Below are 21,900 nucleotides of genomic sequence, written 5' to 3' on the forward strand. Positions count from 1 at the left end.
ATGGCAGTTACAGAAAACCCACACACAAGTATAAGAAGTATTTCCAATGAACAAGAACTTAGTTACTACTCTGTTCAAAACATTCTATCTAAAAACAAGATGCACCCTTATCATATTCAAAAGCACCAAGAATTAAATAATGATGATTTTCAGAAACGAATAGTATTTTGTGAATGGGCTTTAGAAAAAATTAATGAGCAGAGAGATTTTTTTGATTATGTCCTATTTGGTGATGAAGCTACATTCCATCGAAACGGTTCTGTTAATAGGCATAACTTTCACTACTATTCAACAAGTAATCCATACCACATAGTAACACAGTCAAACAAGATGGTCTCTAAATGTGTGGGGAGGTATCGTCGGTAACCATGTAGTAGGACCATATTTTTTTGAAGATAATTTAAATGGTGAGATTTATTTAGATTTTATCGTAAATAAGTTACCGATATTATTAGAAGAGGTTCCACTTAATATACGTGAACAAATGTGGTTCTACATGACGGTGCTCCTGCGCACCACAACGAATTAGTACGTGGTGAACTTAATGATCAGTTTGGTGAAAGATGGATCGGAAGGGATGGACCAGTAAGGTGGCCCCCAAGGTCACCAGAGTTCAATAAAATGATGCAGTTCAAAAAAATGATTTTTTTGGGGTTACGTTAAGAACGAAGTATATAAAATACCTGCAACAACAAGAGATGATATGAAAAATAGAATCCGAATTGTATTTCAAAATATTTCTTTACAAATGCTTAGTAATGTAAGCAACTCTTTCAATGACCGTTTTCAAGTATGCATAGATGTTTTGGGAGGTCATTTTGAACACCTTACTTAAGTAAGATAAGTTAAAATTACTGTTGTTTTTTATTTTTTTGTGTTGTTATTTTTTTTTTAATTTTGCGTCGGTTATTTTTTATAAATTTTATTTAAAATAAATTGTTTTCTTTTCTGTGTCGTTATTTCGTTACTGAATTAATAAAAAATAATGTCAAACTGTCAGTTTCTGACAAATCAATCATGGCCAACTCACAATAATTATTGGTAAACGTTAAAATATCTACCAAATTAATACTTTGATGGAAAAATAAAAATATCTAGAAAACTGATAACTTTAGGTATAGGGAGTACTTCATAAAATTTGAAGTACGATATTAGTACTTTTCGATAGTGATATAAAATACAGGGTGTTATATTTAAAATTACCAAGAAAATAATGTACTTGCATTTTGAATTGCCCTGTATTTGATTTAACGAATATTATGAAAACGAATATTTTTTATAATTTTTAACAATTATTAAAAAACTGTGGTTGCAATAGATGAATGTTCCTATACTCCTTTTTAATTATACAGGGAGTTAAACTTGATACGATTTTCAGGTAATATTGGCTATAACTTTTTAAGTACCCGGTATAACATAATAAAACTTTACATTGTTGTGATGTGGAAGTGAAGCAGATTTCGAATTTAAAATAAAATACAGGGTGTTCCATTTAAAAAAACATAAGTTTGGTCTGCCACCATCTTATGGAACACCCTGTAAGATTGTAACTAATTTTAAAATGTGGAGTTTAAAGCTGCCTATAATTTTTGTCAATAACTTTTTTTTGTAATTTTTACTATAACAGATCTACTGAGCTTCCTCACACTAATCAATCACCCTGTATAATGTTTATTCTAATAAGTTACAGAGGTGGAAAAGTAAGAGAAAATTTAGTGTTATTTTTAATTTTAAATATCTCATTCAAAATAAACTTTTTATTTATTCTAAGGGACTTTCGGCCCTCGGTAATAATTTAGTCTTTCATTCTGCGTTTAGATTTTTCAAAAATATGTATTGGTTTTTTCAGGATTCGAAAAAAATGAACACAATGTCCGTGGTAATATTTTCCAAATCTATCTTTGTCATACAACGCACTCAGTCGAATAGAATATTGTCAGTCAGACACTGACAATCAGTGACAATTTTAAATATTTGACATGAATCGGGGACATTTTGAGTTGTTGATTAAATAATATTGATATATAGTGTATTTGATAAATAATGGATTTAAGACGTGAACTTTATAAAAAGTTATTTATTGTGTATTATTTATGGAAGATAGAAGCAGAGAATACATCAAGATATATTATGTGATCCAAGTATTTTGTTGATAAAGATGTTCAAAATTGTAAGCGTTCCATAGTAACAATATATTATTAAAAAATCACTTTAACACTTTTCCTCTTTTCTCGATTGAGTATTAGTTTTTGTTGTAGGTGTAGGTATATATAAATTATTACAATCACTGAATACATAGTTAGTGAAAAAATTATCACATTTATTAACTTAATTAATAATTTGCAATTACAGTAGAACCTCGATAAGTCGAATTAATTGGGACCGCGGCCGATCCGGGTTATCGAAAATCCGGGTTAGCCGGAGAATATGGTAGAAATTAATAAAATACATATAAATAATAAACAAATACACACTATAATTACAAAAACAAGAAATAGAGTATACAGTTGTATACAGTATTGTTTATTTCTTGGTAAAAACTCAGTTAAAGTGAAAAAATGTTTGTTTTGTGTGATGAAAATCGGTCCGGGTTAGCCGGACTTCCGGGTTATCGGAGGCAGACTTATCGGGGTTCCACTGTATACAAAAAATAACAGTTATCTAAGAACATTCAAAAGCCATCTCTTTAAGTTAGTTATGACATTGTCAAGTGGAATGACATTCTAGTAAAATTTACATATCCATACCAGTGTGAATTTTATTACACGTAATTTGCTATGTAAAGACAGAAAAGGTAGGGATAGCCGTAAAATATTTGCGAATTATGTACCCATGGCCTTAAGAGTTAAGTGCCTTTATTATTCACAATATTTTAATTAGAAGAATGTAATTGAACACTTAAACAAAATTTTTAATTCCAAACAACTTTTCTTAATAACAATTTTCGATATTGTGAAATGTAAAGGTACTTTACTCTAATAGTGAAATTCATATTTTTTGACATATCTCGTATAAAATTAATTAAATTTGATATTTGATAATTGCATCTGAGATATGATGCAGAGTATTTTATAAAGAATAACTTTTTTTTGTAAAACTGATAATAAAACAGTTATCAATAGGTTCCAAGTTACGCAGACATACTGTATAAGAGCTAAAAAATTTTTTTTTTGCTGAACATTTATTATTGTTGAAGCTTATTATTAAATGTATTTTAGGTAAGTTTTACAGAAAAAAGTTTTGACCATTTTGTATAAACATTTTTTTAGTTGGTAATTTTCGGATTTTGTATTACATTTTTGTTATCTTTCTTAATTTTCTCAAAAAGCAATAGTGTATTTCATTTCTAAAGTAAAATAATTTAGTGCATTTTAAAGATGACATCCTAAGCTTTAAAAAAGCGCTTATAAACTGTAATAGATCTGTTCAAACTTGAGTAATATCGTCTTAAAGTGGTGGTAATTCTATAAAACTACAAAGATTTCAAAAATTACATTTTTTGAGACGTCATATCATTTGAGATTTTTTTTTGAATGAAACATCATTTAGTAAGATGCTTGAAAGGTAAGTTGTGCAAAATTGAGAGTTTTATAAGAAAAATTGTATTAGTTACACATTTTTAAATAATTTTTAAACAAAATTCATGTAAGGCTCACTTTCCGCCCACACCGTACTTATGCCCACACATTTTATTTCTTTTTATTATAACCATAAGATAGCTTAATTATTCTTCTTTCAAATTTCATTTGATCTATTAGTTAAAGAATTACATTAAAATAACTCAACCGTGCACTTCGCCGTACGCTAGTTTACAGTGCGCCAATGTTTGTGAGAAGGGTGACTTTAGCGTTATAAATAAAACATTATAGTCGGAGAGATAGAAGCGGATTTTGTGCGTGATAAGTAATATGGAAAAACTAGACGGGGATATGTTGAATTGGTTGTGTACATGACTTTCACCAACGACCGGAAACCAGAGTTGGGGCCGAGGGTAGTTATAAGGGGTCAAAGTCGCGGATTTTATTATTTTTTTTATGACGCTCATGATCGAGATAGTGCACCAAAATTTGGGAATAAGTAGGTCATGACGTAACTAAGTAAAATCTGTAGGGGCGGAACGCTGCGTGGCCGACAAAGGGGTGGGGGTAGGGGTGAATATAAAAAATATGAAGGGTTTTTTGCGACGTTCGTGATTGAGATAGTGGACCAAAATTTGGGAATAAGTAGATCATGATATTACTAAGTAAAATCCCCAGAGCCGGAAACCAGAGTTGGGGATGAGGGTAGTTATAAGGGGTCAAAGTCGCCGATTTTATTATTTTTTTTGTGACGCTCATGATCGAGAGAGTGCACCAAAATTTGGGAATAAGTAGGTCATGATCTAGCTAAGTAAAATCTCCAGGGGTGGCACTCTGCGTGGCCGACAAAGGTGTGGGGCAGGGGTGAATACAAAAAATATAAGGGGTTTTTTGCGACGTTCGTGATTGACAGAGTGCACCAAAATTTGGGAATAAGTAGACCATGACATAACTAAGTAAAATTCTCAGAGCCGGAAACCAGAGTTGGGCATGAGGGTAGTTATAAGGGGTCAAAGTCGCCGTTTTTATTATTTTTTTGTGACGCTCATGATCGAGATTGTGCACCAAAATTTGGGAATAAGTAGGTCATGAGGTAACTAAGTACAATATCCAGGGGTGGAACGGTGCGTGGCCGATAAAGGGATGGGGGTAGGTGTGAATATAAAAAATATAAGGGGTTTTTTGCGACATGCTAGATTGAGATTGTGCACCAAAATTTGGGAATAAGTAGGTCATGAGGTAACTAAGTACAATCTCCAGGGGTGGAACGCTGCGTGGCCGATAAAGGGATGGGGGTAGGTGTGAATATAAAAAATATAAGGGGTTTTTTGCGACATGCTAGATTGAGATAGTGCACCAAAATTTCGGAATAAGTAGACCATGATTTAGCTAAGTAAAATCCCCAGAGCCGGAAACCAGAGTTGGGGATGAGGGTAGTTTTAAGGGGTCAAAGTCGCAGTGTGTATTATTTTTTTTGTGACCCGGCACAACATTTGTCCCCCACGCAGTGTTCCGCCCCTGGAGATTTTACTTAGTAATGTCATGATCTACTTATTCCCAAATTTTGGTGCGCTATCTCGATCACGAACGGCAAAAAAACCCGCATATATTTTTATACTCACCCCTGCCTACCACCCCTTTGTACCCCAAGCAGCGTTCCGCCCCTGAAGATTTTACTTAGTTACGTCATAGTCTACTTACTCCCAAATTTTGGTGCACTATCTCCATCATGAGCGCCACAAAAAAAAAATAATAAAAACCGCGAATTTTACCCCTAATAACTACCCTCGTCCGCCACTCTGGTTTCCGCCTCTGGGGATATTACTTAGTTATGTCATGGTATACTTATTTCCAAATTTTGGTGCACTATCTCAGTCACGAACGTCGCAAAAAACCCCTTACATTTTTTTATATTCACCCCTGCCCCACCCCTTTGTCGACCACGCAGCGTTCCACTCCTGGAGATTTTACTTAGTTACGTCATGAGCGTCATCTCGATCATGAGCGTCACAAAAAAAATAATAAAAAACGGAACTTTGACCCCCTGTAACTACCTTCCTTCCCCACTCTGGTTTCCGGCTCTGGGGATTTTACTTATTTATGTCATGGTCTACTTATACCCAAATTTTGGTGCACTATCTCAATCACGAACGTCGCAAAAAACCCGTAATATTTTTTATATTCACCCCTACCCTCACCCCTTTGTCGGCCACGCAGCGTTGAGCCCCTTGAGATTTTACTTAGGTACGTCATGACCTACTTATTCCCAAATTTTGGTGCACTATCTCGATCATGAGCGTCATAAAAAAAATAATAAAATCCGCGACTTTGACCCCTTATAACTACCCTCGGCCCCAACTCTGGTTTCCGGCCGTTGGTGAAAGGTATGTACACAACTAATTCAACATATCCCCATATAGTTTTTCCATATTACTTATCACGCACAAAATCCGCTCCCAGCTCTTAGACTATTACAGATTTAATTTTAGAAAATTCTTTATATAAGGTTTTTTTTTTAAATTTTCTGAATTTTTCAATGGTCAAGTCAGTTTTTTTCTAAAATTTATATTTTCGGAGTTATTTAAAAAAACATCTAATTTCGTAGTTCATTTGTTTAATAAAAAATGAAGCACCCACTTCTCGAGTAGAACTTTTTGATATGTTGTTTATTAAACATTTCTTAATGAAATTACAAAAAGTTCTGTCTTGTTTGATTTCTTCCGAAGTGAAAATCTATATGCACTCCCATACAAGACCAAAATCATAACAAATACAGATGATGACATCACAGTGAGGTCAGACAAGATGAAATAGATGAAACAAGTTCACGATTATACAGGGTGTCCCGAAAAGATTGGTCATAAATTATGCCATACATTCTGGAGTCAAAAATAGTTCGATTGAACCTAACTTACCTTTGTACAAATGTGCTCATAAAAAAGTTACAGCCCTTTAAAGTTACAAAATGAAAATCGATTTTTTTCAATATATCGAAAACTATTAAAGATTTTTTATTGAAAATGGACATGTATCATTCTTACGGCAGGATCATCTTAAAACAAAATTATAGTGAGATTTGTCGACTCCATAAAAATTTTATGGGGGGTTTGATCCCTTAAACCCCCCAAACTTTTGTTTGCGTTCCAATTAATTCATTATTGTAGTACCATTAGTTGAGATGCGGCTTCTTTTTAAATATATTTATATAAAAATTTTATGGGAGTTTTGTTCCTCTAAACCCCCCAAATGTTTGTGTACGTTCTAATTAAACTATTATTGTGGTACCATTAGTTAAACACAGTGTTTTTAAAACTTTTTTGCCTCTTATGCCTGGTTGCACCAACAGATCTTAAGCTCCAGCTTAGCTAAGCTCTACTTATAGATAGGGCCTCCTTGAGTATCACTTACTTGCACCATAATTTTATATTCTTACCTTATTATCAATTATATCTATTATTATATTATGGTATTCTTATTGTAATATATTATAATTATATTATATTAATTCTTATGATATTCTCGACTTAAGCTTAAGATCTGTTGGTGCAACCGGGCATTGTCTTTTTTGACAAGTCCACCTTTTATCGAGATGTGGTTTCTTTTTCAAAATATACCTAAAAATGTAAATTATAAATACATTTTCAGATTATTAACATGTCTCTATAATCGTACTTAACCATATACAAATATGTGGTGGATTCGATAAATATTTAAAATATCTCGATAAACACTGGCTTATCGAAAAAGTCCTAAGAGGCAAAAACGTTTTAAAAACAGTGTGTTTAACTAATGGTGCCACACTAATAATTAAATTGGAACGTACACAAAAGTTTAAGGGGGTTTAAGGGAACAAAACCCCCATAAAATTTTTATGGGGTACACAAATTTCACTTTAATTTTTATGTAAGATGCTGCTGCCATAAGAATGCCACATGTCCATTTTCAATGAAAAATATCTGAGAGTTTTCGATATCTGAAATATCTGAAAAATATCTGAAAAATGATCATGAAAAGGACAATATACACAACATCTTAAGATCAAGGTGTAGCATTAGTGCGTACTCCCTGTTCTCACTTATGGTTCCCAAACGTGAACGTTTACAAAAGCAAACATGGACAAAATCATAAAAACGCAAAGAGCAATGGAAAGACAAATGTTGCACATAAGACTAATGGACAAAAAGAGAAACGAGTGGATAAGAGAGAAAACAAAGGTTAGGAATGTTAGACAAGAAGTTGCAAAATTGAAATGGAGATTTGCCAGACACAATATAAGACATAAAGAAGACCGATGGAACAAAATTCTTATAAATTGGAGACTGTGGGAATATAAACGAAGCAGAGGGAAGCCCCAAATGAGATGGGCAGGTGAGTTCAAGGAGTACGTGGGCTCTAGGTAAATGACTGTAGCGACAGAGAAGAATGGAAAAGGATTGGCGAGGCCTATGTCTAAAGCTGGACCGAAGAAGGCTAATAAGATAGATAGCTCTGATAATACTAATTTTTCATGTAGTATAGGCTGTAGAATTGTACAATATTTATATTTTATGTTTAGTATGATGTTATAATGTAGAATTGTATTCCAGTATGCGCAATATCAACGTTTCGGAACCGAAGAATTCGTCCTCAGATCCGGCGGAGTACTGTGCCCTCAACCGGGTTGTGGAATGGGGATTTTAGTTGATTCCAGTTGTAACAAGGTGGCGTGTATAAACGGTTGTGGTGTAAGTTATGTTTTTCAATAATATGCCTATTTTTACTTGATTTTTATGTTGTAGTACGTATTTTGTCGGTTATGTTTACAAGGCTATCATATCGGCGAGTGTCGACCATCCGATATGGACAGTTCTGCAGGTGGTGAAGGATGTTTGTACAGCGTAGACCCAAATCGAGCATCGGACGCAAGGTGGGACGAAGCTTCGAGAGTTACCATTAAAGTTTCCACGAAACCTTGTCCTAAATGTAGGACACCTACTGAAAGAGATGGTGAGTATAAACAACTAAATGAAAATAGCGAAATTAAATCATTAACAATTCAAAGTTTCATTTTCGAAGAAATAAACTTTCAATGAGACCTATTTTTGGGTTACGCCTTCGTGGTTTCTATTACTTACAAACCATACGAATTTTGAATTAAAGAAGACTAAATGGGAGATCTAAAATTTGCATCTCACTACCCGTCTATCCAACGCTGCAACGTGGCAAAATTCCAACGAAAATAGGTCTCGATACTCGAATAGGAGTAAAAGTAATACAAAAGAATGTCGTCGTGAAACGAAAACAAGAGGCGTATTATATGTCAATCTGTTCAGAGAGCGGAATGGGACGTTTCGATGCCGCCGGTTCATCGCCGGCCGTTTCGATGCCGCCGGTTCATCGCCAGTCCATTTCATCGCCGTCATATCTCGCATTTCCTAGAATTCCTAATTAATACTAAAAATAACTAATAATTGTAACTCTCGAAAATTCGGAAATATATCAGATAGCGATTAATTGACTGGCGATGAATCGGCCGGCATCGGCATCGAACTGGCGGCATCGAAACGGCGGCGATGAAACGTCCTAGACTCTAGACCCTCAGAGAGTGCCATAAACAATCTTACTAGTTTCATTCTTATTAGAAATCATCAGAGATAGTATATGGATATACTTAGTTGGTGCTTTCTCCTTTAGTGGGGGTTAGTGACTACACTGGCAAATCTGTCTCCGTCCAATACGGCTCTAAACAAAGATGTTGAATCAAGGCCGCTCCAGTCTCTGATATTTCTAAGCCATGAAATCTGGCGCCTACCGGGACCCCGTTTTCCTTCAATCTTACCCTGGATGATCAGTTGTTCGAGGCGGTACTTTTCGTTTCGCATTATATGTCCCAGGTAGCTAATAGACTACAGGCCCATGTCCAAAAAATGGATGGGTCATATGAACCATCAGGTGACGTATATAGGACGATATAAGAGCATAAAATAATAAGATTCAGCACTATGCCGTCACTTGTAAATTGTCCAACTGAGTGCCGGTGAGAATTCAAAAGTGCAGGTAGAGTGAGTACATTTTGGTCATATATTTTTGTACGGCATTTTTACAATCGATAGATCCATGAAAAATAATAAGAAAGTGCGCAGTGCCGTAAAAAAATAGTGCGCTACAAAGTTGGTAAATTTTTTTGATTTTCTGACAATTTCCAGGGTAAATTTGGTGATTTCATTCTGTACGGCATCAGTTTCATACTGGTTCAATACAGCTTCTAATCCATTATTCCGCAACGCCGCCACAGTGGTTCCAAATGCCGAAAACGTGGTCATGAACCTTTAAAAGCGTATACTGTTTATACATTTCGGAATTACTTTCGTTCTTAAGGGTTTTTGCAGCGCTGTTTACGAATCTGACATTATCTTTTCTGAAAAACAAAATGGCGAATCCAAAATGGCGGAAAGAAATTGAAAATAGCAATTAAAGGAAAATTTTTTGTCAAATTTGGTAGGTTAGGTAAATGGCGAATCCAAAATGGCGGAAAGAAATTGAAAATAGCAATTAAAAAGGAACATTTTTTGTCAAATTTGGTAGGTTAAGGTCGCTAATTACAAATCTAACATTACTTTTTTTAAACCAAATTGGCGGATCCAATATGGACGAAATAAATTCAAAAATTTTATTTTAACCGCATTTTTGTTTGTTTTTTATTATAAGGGACTTATGAAACTGTTGATTACCAATAGATTTTCTTTCTGAAGTACAATTTTCATTACCTATTACTTATGTACAACTGCCCATACATACTCAACAATCGCCAGAATCATGTAATATACGTCATTTCCCACTTTTGTATTCAAACAACTGCCAGCAATGCATAGGCAGTTATAGGCAGCTAAACCAAAGTGATTATGTATCTCCTTACTACATATTTTAAGATTAATAAACATTAGTCGCAGAATTATGCAGAATTTTGTACTTTTTGAATACATATTTACAAAATTTTAATTATTTCAAGTATGTTTTCACTATTTATGCATTAACAAATTTAAGGCATTTATTGTTAATAAATGTTGATTTAACTTACATCTTACATTACTACATACTTAAAAAGAAGAATCTGCTTTACAGCGATAAAATTAATAAACTACAAAACGTTTTATGTACAGCGTATTCAATATACGCGTTCTTTTTCACTTTCTCTGCCTGCCAAAATAACCTCGGACATGGCTCACTTGTTACTGAGTTGTGAACCAAAAAACATCCAGTCTGATCCTCATACCTACGTATTAGTACTCTATAATAGTATGAGAAAACAACTAAACATGAAAGTTCCTAAATGGGGACTTTTTTTTCGCGTCATGACCACGTTTTCAGCATTTGGAACCACTGTTACAGAAGTCAATGAGGATATTTGGCTCCGAATTCCATCCTACTACATCAATTTACTTGATATTTTCAGAGTAAGTAGTGAATATATCAGGAAACAAAGTCTACCCCATGCCGATGTGTGCTTTTATCTTGGGGGTGGTTCCCCGGGGGTGGAAAATTTTTTGGTTATAATAACCACTGATGTGGCTAGAGAACGTAATTCTAAGCAAAAACTGTTCTATATATTTTTATTGAAAACTCGATACTTTTTGAGTTATTCGTGGTTGAATATTGGCCATTTTCATTGAAAAATGACACCTTTTCGGACGGTTTTTTACGAATAGCTTAAAAACTACATGTCTAACGAAAAAAACTATATATAATATTTTTGTAGCTTATAAAAAAATAAAGAGACTCGTTCTTTCACAAATCTTCTAGTTATAATACTAAAAGAGATATGGTAGCTGAGAATAGTTTGTTTTTTTGGTGCATGCTCGAATCGGCGTATTCAACTTGAAATAACAGAGAAACGGTCGAATTTAGGTGTATAATGCTACCAATAACTTTTGGAGTGCTTGAAAAGGCCTTTAAAATGAGCAATATTAAATGTCGATTACATTCAACCTAAGCGAAATATGCTGCAAAATATTGATGACTAATGTATTTTAAGAAAAAATGGGAAGTAAATTTTTAACGCCTCATCCTTCAGAATTTAAATACATCGTTTTACTTCTACAATACTTTTTATTTTAGTGTTATTTCTATGTTAAAAAAGTTGGACGAGTTTAAAATGAATAGTTTTTGAAAAAAATAAGATCAAATTATAGAGCGCATTTTTAAATTTTCTTAAAAATCTTCCTTTTTCTCCATGTAACTCGTAAATGATACGATATACGAAAAAAAGATACCGAACAACAATGTAGGATTTTTTTAGATAAAATTTTGTTTTTATTTTTGAAGTGAAAACTTCTTTAGGGACGTTGTGTGATTTTTGGATAGGGGAAAAGCATTGAATTCGCGACCGTCATTGCGACGGTCGTCGCTTATGTTATATATTATGTGCATGTATATATAAATTAGGTAGAGGTATTTAAATTTAAAATAAATGTAAAACCTATTTTAGGATGGGGAAAAAGGATTGATTTCGCGACCATCATCGCGACCGTCATCGCTTCGGCGAAATAAATTTTGTACATAATATTATATAGGTATATTATGTGTAGGTTTATATAAATTGTATAGAAGTATTTAAACTTAAAATAAATGTAAAACCCATCTTAGGATGGGGAAAAAGGATTTATTTCGCGACCGTCATCTCTTCGGCTAAATAAATTTTGTACGTATAATTATTATGTGTATGTATATATTGATGTGATCTTGATTATTGATATGAGATAATATTTTTATATGTCATTTAATTTAATCAATGCATTAATAATAATCTAATTAATTTACCAGATCACATATCAATATGTTTTCAATCTCAGGGCTTTTTATAAAATTAATTACTTACTTTCGTGGCTTCTAAGTATTTCTCAATGGTTCCTAATCGGGATAGGAAAGAACAGAGTAAAATAATAACACATATGGGTTACAATTGTAATCAAAATATTGTTTATTTTATTTAAATGGCAATCACTGCTTAATATTTGCTATATCTTATTTTTCTTAAACATAACATTTACACATGGGAATCTTATTTCCTTTTGGTTTCCAATTGAAAGTTTTTATTAACATTTAACTATTATGATTTATTAGCAACAATTCTATTTAAGTTTGATGAAGCTTTTCTGATATTATTGATTATGTTTCTTCAATTTTAAATGTGGTATTTAATACGAAAAACCCATACATTCATGTCCAAACAAATGAGACTGACCTTTTTCTGGTGAACTGAGAATGTCTTCACACAAGACCCGTTTCCTGCTATCCTTGGCTGCAATCAAAACCTCGTCCTGGCTTCCAGTAATGTTCTCCTCTGAAACTAGCTCGTATAGCTCTCGTTTCCTGCTTCTGTCGTGATGCTGTGTTCTACCTTTTTCGAAACTGCAATCAGCTACCGGGAACTCTTGGCTCAAGAAGGTTCTTTTACTCTCAACCTGGCCTACCTCTCGTTCCACGATAGATACTCCACACTCACGGAACTACACCGGCTTTCTCACTCTCCGTACACTACCGTCTACTACTGGACTTCACTTCTCGACAGCTCCTAACATTCTGATCTCTATTTGTCATTCATTCCCCTACTTTCTAAATATCCCTTCCAGATTCACAAATCAAACTTCCACCACCAACTCTCATTCGCAGTATTCCTCAAAACCAATTTTTAATCTTTCTAAATATATGCTTAATGGATTTCAAAGAAAATAGTTAATTCCCATTCTAAAATTACTTTCTACTAATTACAAAATTTAATGATCTATTATCTACTTCAACTGAGTCTTATTTAGCATAAGCTAATGATCGAACCTTCCGCGAACTACGATAATGACCTATTATCGATTTCACTTGAGTTTTATTTAGCATAGGCTAATGATCGAACCTTCCGCGAACAACGATAATGGTACGCCATTCACTTTGTTTATTCTAAGCGCATTTTCCCGAGTTTCGTTTAATCACTTCTTAAAATTAAATATAACAATTTGTTGTATACAGGTTGTTCTAAATTTATATGCCCGTGCTTGAGAAAATTGAAAATATTTTATATTAAATTGAATTTTGTTTATAATCATTAAAATTTAATTTTCATATCAAACAGACATATAACAAATCCCCGCCTTGTATTCGATAAAATTTATCTGCATTTTTAAATAAATTTTCTCGAGGCAAAACCAACTCCCTGTATATTTCCTTACTTTAATCTACGTCTTATATCCTAACTTACTATCTACTTCATGGAATTCTGTCTTTTATTCGTGATATTTGTATACATCGTGAATATTATAAATTCCTCGGATCTTTTCCGAGTTCCTGTGCCTCAACTCATAACTATTTATCCCATTTTCATTATTCACGATGTACGGGCCTTCGAAAACAGGCATCAACTTTGCGCAAATGCCACCAGGAAGATTTGTGCCCTCACGAGTACTTTTTCACCCTTTTGGAAAGTCACTGGTCTTCTTTTTCTATTTTATTCCTGTCTTTGGATATATTTTTCGTTGCTTCGCCGTAATCTTCTCTGTACGGTTTCAATCACCTGTTGATATTCTTTTGGCTCTTGGTCTTCCCATGGCCTTATCGGCAGTACACCCTTCATGATGTATTCTGGGGTCTCTTTTGTTACTGTGCTCGGAATTGTATTTAGATACCTTTCTATTTCCGCCATTTTCCTGTCCCAGTGGCGATGTTGACCATCTGTTGCAATGCGAAGAAATTTCGTCACTTCCTGTATGAATCGTTCCGAAGGATTACTCTGTGGATGCCTGATGCTGACAAAATTTGTCTCTATTCCTCGTTCTCGAAGTTGTCCCTTGAAACGATCATTTCGGAAATACGTTGCATTGTCCAGTAGAATCTTTTTTGGTGTTCCTACTATGGCTATAAAATTGTCGATTTTTCTTAATATTTCTTCCCCCTTTGTGGTGCGGCAACTATATAATTTTACGTATTTTGAAAACACATCCACCATTACCAGAATATGTTTGTTCCTTTTAGTGGTCATAATTAAATCGCTTAACATATCTATTGCTACAATGTCTAGTTTGTTTCGGGCTTCAATATTTTTGGCAACATTTTCGTTTTTGAAATTCCGACTCTTATATTTTTGACATACATCGCACTTCTGGGTAATTTCCTTTGCAATGCGGTAATCCTGTCGGCTTATGTATTTTTCCCTAAAAACGAGCCAAACTTTTCTGCTACCGATATGCCCATTGTCCTCATGTAATTTCTTTATTATCTTTTCGGCCAATGTCTGTGTCACTAAATATAGTTCCTTTCCGTCTATTCTCTTAAAATATATGTTATTTTCTACTTCCGCTCTTCTTTTCTCTCTTTCCTCTAGGTCTTCCTGGTTTGTCCTTATCTCATTTAACGAATATATCCCTTCTTCTTGTATTAATCTATTTAGTCCCACCTGTAGAGTAATTGTTTCCTTTTTTCCGGTGTCCTCATCCCGTGTTAGAGCGTCGGCTATTATGTTGTCTTTTCCTTTTATATATCGGAACTCAAAATCATACTCCTGTAATAATAGAATGCCTCTATGTATTCTATTATTTACTAATCTATTCTTCATGATATGTACTAAAGCTGCATGGTCTGTTTCGATTGTGAATTTTGCTCCCAATAAGTAAAACCTCAATTTGTTTACGCAATATAGTACACTGGCAAACTCCAATTCTTCTCTGTCTACTTGAATAGCATTTTCCAACTTGTTTTCCAAACTTTCCATTTCTTTTTTCTGGCAATTCGTTAACTCCTTCATTTTTATTTCTTGTTCTTGCATGTGATCTTTAATTTTCATTTCTTGCTGGTCTATCTCGTTTTTCATTGTTGTCAAACATCCTTTTATTTCCTTTTCATACTTTTCTATGCGTTCCTCTATTTTCTTATTGTTCTCTTCTATTGCTTGTTTTGTTTCCTTTTGATTGTCATCCATTTTTTTCTGTGTTTCATCCATTTTTTGATCCACTTTATCCATTTTCTTTGATGTTTCTTCCATGGCTTGTTTCGTTTCACGTTGATTTTCATCCATCGTCCTTTTTGCTTCATCCATAGCTTGTTTTGTTTCTCTTTGATTGTCATCCAGTTTTTGTTGTGTTTCATCCATTTTCTTTTCCATTCTTTGTGACTGGAGTTGCATCATTTGTAATAGTTTATCTATTCCTGATAATTCTTGCTGTTCTGATGCCATGATTGTCGTGTCTAAAATATCTTCTTGGTCTGAATGTTCTTTTTGTTTTTTGTTGTCCTTGCTTTGGCTTCTTGTCACAGACATTTGTTTTCAAGAAGTACTGTCCCCGCCAAATATGAAATTTTACTAGTATGTTACCAAGACGACTTTTTCTCACCCAAATATTATAAATTGTCAATAAATATATCAAATGTAAATATCGTAAAAATAAAATATTAAATCAGTTATGTAAAATTTGTACCTAAAGAGATCTAAAATTTTATGTTATCAAATGTAAGTATCTCACTTTTTACCACAGGCATATAAATTTTCAAATACCGGCTTTACTCTTTCTATCCTTCAAATTTGCCACTAGAAATACTTTACAATGCTTTCCACGTTGGACGACAGTTGATGTGATCTTGATTATTGATATGAGATAATATTTTTATATGTCATTTAATTTAATCAATGCATTAATAATAATCTAATTAATTTACCAGATCACATATCAATATGTTTTCAATCTCAGGGCTTTTTATAAAATTAATTACTTACTTTCGTGGCTTCTAAGTATTTCTCAATGGTTCCTAATCGGGATAGGAAAGAACAGAGTAAAATAATAACACATATGGGTTACAATTGTAATCAAAATATTGTTTATTTTATTTAAATGGCAATCACTGCTTAATATTTGCTATATCTTATTTTTCTTAAACATAACATTTACACATGGGAATCTTATTTCCTTTTGGTTTCCAATTGAAAGTTTTTATTAACATTTAACTATTATGATTTATTAGCAACAATTCTATTTAAGTTTGATGAAGCTTTTCTGATATTATTGATTATGTTTCTTCAATTTTAAATGTGGTATTTAATACGAAAAACCCATACATTCATGTCCAAACAAATGAGACTGACAATTTTCTGATGAACTGAGAATGTCTTCACACAAGACCCGTTTCCTGCTATCCTTGGCTGCAATCAAAACCTCGTCCTGGCTTCCAGTAATGTTCTCCTCTGAAACTAGCTCGTATAGCTCTCGTTTCCTGCTTCTGTCGTGATGCTGTGTTCTACCTTTTTCGAAACTGCAATCAGCTACCGGGAACTCTTGGCTCAAGAAGGTTCTTTTACTCTCAACCTGGCCTACCTCTCGTTCCACGATAGATACTCCACACTCACGGAACTACACCGGCTTTCTCACTCTCCGTACACTACCGTCTACTACTGGACTTCACTTCTCGACAGCTCCTAACATTCTGATCTCTATTTGTCATTCATTCCCCTACTTTCTAAATATCCCTTCCAGATTCACAAATCAAACTTCCACCACCAACTCTCATTCGCAGTATTCCTCAAAACCAATTTTTAATCTTTCTAAATATATGCTTAATGGATTTCAAAGAAAATAGTTAATTCCCATTCTAAAATTACTTTCTACTAATTACAAAATTTAATGATCTATTATCTACTTCAACTGAGTCTTATTTAGCATAAGCTAATGATCGAACCTTCCGCGAACTACGATAATGACCTATTATCGATTTCACTTGAGTTTTATTTAGCATAGGCTAATGATCGAACCTTCCGCGAACAACGATAATGGTACGCCATTCACTTTGTTTATTCTAAGCGCATTTTCCCGAGTTTCGTTTAATCACTTCTTAAAATTAAATATAACAATTTGTTGTATACAGGTTGTTCTAAATTTATATGCCCGTGCTTGAGAAAATTGAAAATATTTTATATTAAATTGAATTTTGTTTATAATTATTAAAATTTAATTTTCATATCAAACAGACATATAACAATATAAATTGTCTAGAAGTATTTAAATTTAAATTAATGTAAATCCTATTTTTGGATGGGGAAAAAAGATTGATTTGGCGACCGTCATCGCGACTGTCATCACTTTGGCGAAATAAATTTTGTACGTATATATATATTTGAAGTGAAAACTTCTTTAGGGACGTTGTAGCGATTTTTGGATAGGGGAAAATGCATTGAATTCGCGACCGTCATCGCGACCGTCATTGCGACCGTTGTCGCTTCTGTTATATATTATGTGCATGTATATATAAATTGTGTAGAGGTATTTAAATTTAAAATAAGTGTAAAACCTATTTTAGGATGGGGAAAAAGGATTGATTTCGCGACCGTCACCGCTTCGGCGAAATAAATTTTGTACATAATAATATATAGGTATATTATGTGTAGGTTTATATAAATTATATAGAAGTATTTAAATTTAAAATAAATGTACAATCTATTTTGGGATGGAGAAAAAGGATTGATTTCGCGACCGTCATGTCATCGCGACCGTCACCGCTTCGAAGAAATAATTTTTTTACGTATATTATAATAATCTACAGTAATATTATTGAAGTGAAAACTTCTTAAGGGGCGTTGTGCACTTTTTAGATGGAGAAAAAGTATTGAATTAGCGACCGTCATTGCTTCGACGAAATAAATTTTTGAAGTGAACACTTCTTTTGGGACGTTAGATGGGGAAGAAGTATTGAATTAGTGACGGTCATCGCGACCGTCATTACTTCGACGAAATAATGTTTTGAAGTGAAAACTTTCTTAGGGACGTTTTGCTCTTTTTAAATGTGGAAAAAGTGTTGAATTAGCGACCGTCATCGCTTTGGCGAACTAAATTTTTGAAGTGAAAACTTCTGTAGTAACGTTATGCACTTTTTATATGGGGAAAATATTGAATTAGCGCCCGTCATACCGACCGTCATTGCTTCGACGAAATACATTTTTGAAGTTGAAACTTCTTTAGGCAGGTTGTGCACTTTTTAGATGGGGAAAAAGTATTGAATTAGCGACCGTCATCGTCACCGTCATTACTTTGACGAAATAATGTTTTGAAGTGAAAACTTTCTTAGGGACGTTTTGCCCTTTTTAAATGGGGAAAAAGTATTGAATTAGCGACCGTCATTGCTTCGACGAAAATAAATTTTTGAAGTGAAAACTTCTTTAGGGACGTTGTGCCCTTTTTAGATGGGGAAAAAGTATTGAATTAGCGACCGTCATCGCTACCGCCATTGCTTCGACGAACTAATTTTTGAAGTGAAAACGGCTTTAAGGACGTTTTGCACTTTTTCGATGGGGAAAAGTATTAAATTAGCGACCGTCATTGCTTTAACGAAATAAATTTTTTAAGTGAAAACTTCTTTAGAGACGTCGTGCTCTTTTTAGATGGAGAAAAAGTATTGAATTAGCGACCGTCCTCGCGACCGTCATTGCTTCGACGAACTAATTTTTGAAGTGAATACTGCTTTAGGGATGGTTTGCACTTTTTCGACGGGGAAAAAGTATTAAATTAGCGACCGTGATTGCTTTAACGAAATAAATTTTTGAAGTGAAAACTTCTTTAGAGACGTCGTGCTCTTTTTAGATGGAGAAAAAGTATTGACTTAGCGACCGTCATTGCTTCGACGAAATCAATTTGTGAAGTGATAACTTTTTTAGGGACGTTTTGAACTTTTTAGATAGGGAAAAAGTATTGTGTTTGCGACCGTCATCACTTTGCCGAACTAAATTTCGTACGTATATATATTATGTACATGTATACATAAATAGCATAGAACGTACCCAACGTGTATAGCACTTCTTTTTGGATGAGGAAAAAGCATTAAGCTCGCAATTTAGATACTATAAGAAGTTTTCACTTCTGTCGGCACTCCCATGAGTGCTTTACATTTTTTGAAGTGAAAACTTCTTTAGGGACGTTGTGCGATTTTTGGATAGGGGAAAAAGCATTGAATTCGCGACCGTCATCGCGACCGTCATTGCGACCGTCATCACTTATGCTATATATATTATTTGTATGTATATATAAATTGTATAGAAGTATTTAAATTTAAAATAAATGTAAAATCCTATTTTAGGATGGGAAAAAAGATTTATTTCGCGACCGTCATAGCGACCGTCATCTCCTCGACGAAATAAATTTTGTCTATATTATGTGTATCTATACATAAATTGTATAGAAATATTTAAATTTAAAATAAATGTAAAACCGATTTTTGGATAGGGAAAATGGATTTATTTCGCGATCGTCATCTCTTCGGCGAAATAAATTTTGTACGTATATGTATTGAAATGAAAACTTCTTTAGGGACGTTGTGCACTTTTTGGATGGGAAAAAGTATTAAATTGGCGACCGTCATCGCCTCGAAGAAATAAATTTTTGAAGTGAAAACTTTTTGAGGGTCGTTGTACACTTTGTGGATGGGGAAAAAGTATTAAATTAGCAACCGTCATCGTTTCGACGAAATAAATTTTTGAAGTGAAAATTTCTTTAGGGACGTTGTGCACTTTTTAGATAGGGAAAAAGTATTGAATTAGCGAACGTCATCGCGACCGTCATCGCTTCGGCAAAATAAATTTTTAAAGTGAAAACTTCTTTTGGGGACGTTGTGCACTTTTTAGATGGGGAAGAAGTATTGAATTAGCGACCGTCATCGCTTCGGCGAAATAAATTTTTGAAGTGAAAACTTCTTTAGGGACGTTGTGCACTTTTTGGATGGGGAAAAATTATTAAATTTGGATGGGGAGAAAGTAATAAATAAGCGACCGTCATCGCTTCGACGAAATAAACATTTGAAGTGAAAACTTATTTAGGGACGTTGTGCTCTTTTTGGATGGAAAAAAGTATTAAATTATCGACCGTCATCGCGACCGTCATCGCTTCGATGAAATAAATTTGTAAAGTGAAAACTTCTTGAGGGACGTTGTGCACTTTTTGGATGGGAGAAAAGTATTGAATTAGGAACCGTCATCGCTTCGACGAAATAAATATTTGAAGTGAAACTTCTTTAGGGACGTTGTGCACTTTTTCGATGGAAAAAAGTATTAAATTAGCGATCGTCATCGTTTTTGAAGTGGAAACTTCTTGAGGGACGTTGTGCACTTTTTGGATGGGGAAAAATATTAAATTAGCGACCTTTATCGCTTCGACGAAATAAATTTTTGAAGTCAAAAATTTCTTTAGGGACGTTGTGCACTTTTTGGATAGGGATAAATTACTAAGTTAGGGACCGTCATCGCTTCGACGAAACAAATATTTGAAGTGAAATTTCTTTAGGGACCTTGTGCACATTTTGGATGGGGGAAAAGTATTGAATTAGGCACTGTCATCCATCGCTTCGACGAAATAAATATTTGAAGTGAAACTTCTTTAGGGACGTTGTGCACTTTTTCGCTGGAAAAAAGTATTAAATTAGCGACCGTCATCGCTTCGATGAGATCAAAAGTGGAAAGTTCTTGAGAGACGTTGTGCACTTTTTGGATGTGGAAAATATTATATTAGCGAACCTTCATCGCTTCGACGAAATAAATTTTTGAAGTGAAAACTTCTTGAGGGACGTTGTGCACTTTTTGGATAAGGAAAAATTATTAAATTAGCGACCGTCATCGCTTCGACGAAATTAATTTTTAAGTGAAAACTTTTTTAGGGACGTTGTGCACTTTTTGTATGGAGGGAAAGTATTGAATTAGGGCCGTAATCGCTTTGACGAAATAAATATTTGAAGTAAAACTTATTTAGGGACGTTGTGCACTTTTTCGATGTAAAAAAGTATTAAATTAGCGACTATCATCGCTTCGACGAAATAAATATTTGAAGTGAAAACTTCTTGAGGGACGTTGTGCACTTTTTGGATCGGGAAAATTATTAAATTAGCGACCGTTATCGCTTCGACGAAACACATTTTTGAATTGAAAATTTCTTTAGGGACGTTGTGCACTTCTTGGATGGGAAAAAGTATTGAATTTGCGACTGTCATCACTTCGCTGAAATAAATTTTGTAGATATATAAATTATGTGTATGTATACATAAATAGCATGTTGCATACGCATCGCGTATATCGTATATGATATAGGTATATCACTTCTTTTAGGATTAGGTAAAAGCATTGAGCTCGTAGTTTATATACTATAAGAAGTTTTCACTTCTGTCGGCACTCCCACGAGTGCCTTCAATTTTTTTTTATTACTGTATCTCTTACTGTTGTCAAGTTACAGGGAGAAAAAGGAAGATTTTTGAAAATTTAAAAATGCGCTCTATAACTTGATCTTATTTTTTTTTCTAAAACCGTTCATTTTAAACCCGACCAACTCTTTGAACATAGAAA

The 21,900-nt window shown here is 33.9% G+C and overlaps 1 protein-coding gene across 1 annotated transcript in view; it reads left to right on the top strand.

Annotated features, from left to right (window-relative positions):
* Positions 1-21,900, top strand: part of LOC126883169 (E3 ubiquitin-protein ligase parkin) — a 319,547-nt gene that overhangs the window by 227,030 nt on the left and 70,617 nt on the right. Inside the window, exons 6-7 of the mRNA XM_050648418.1 lie at positions 8,165-8,302; positions 8,357-8,564. Coding sequence (XP_050504375.1) covers positions 8,165-8,302; positions 8,357-8,564 — 346 coding nt within the window. The remainder of the gene's footprint in view (positions 1-8,164; positions 8,303-8,356; positions 8,565-21,900) is intronic.

This window comes from Diabrotica virgifera, chromosome 4, assembly GCF_917563875.1.
Source record: "Diabrotica virgifera virgifera chromosome 4, PGI_DIABVI_V3a".
Lineage (NCBI taxonomy): Eukaryota > Metazoa > Arthropoda > Insecta > Coleoptera > Chrysomelidae > Diabrotica > Diabrotica virgifera.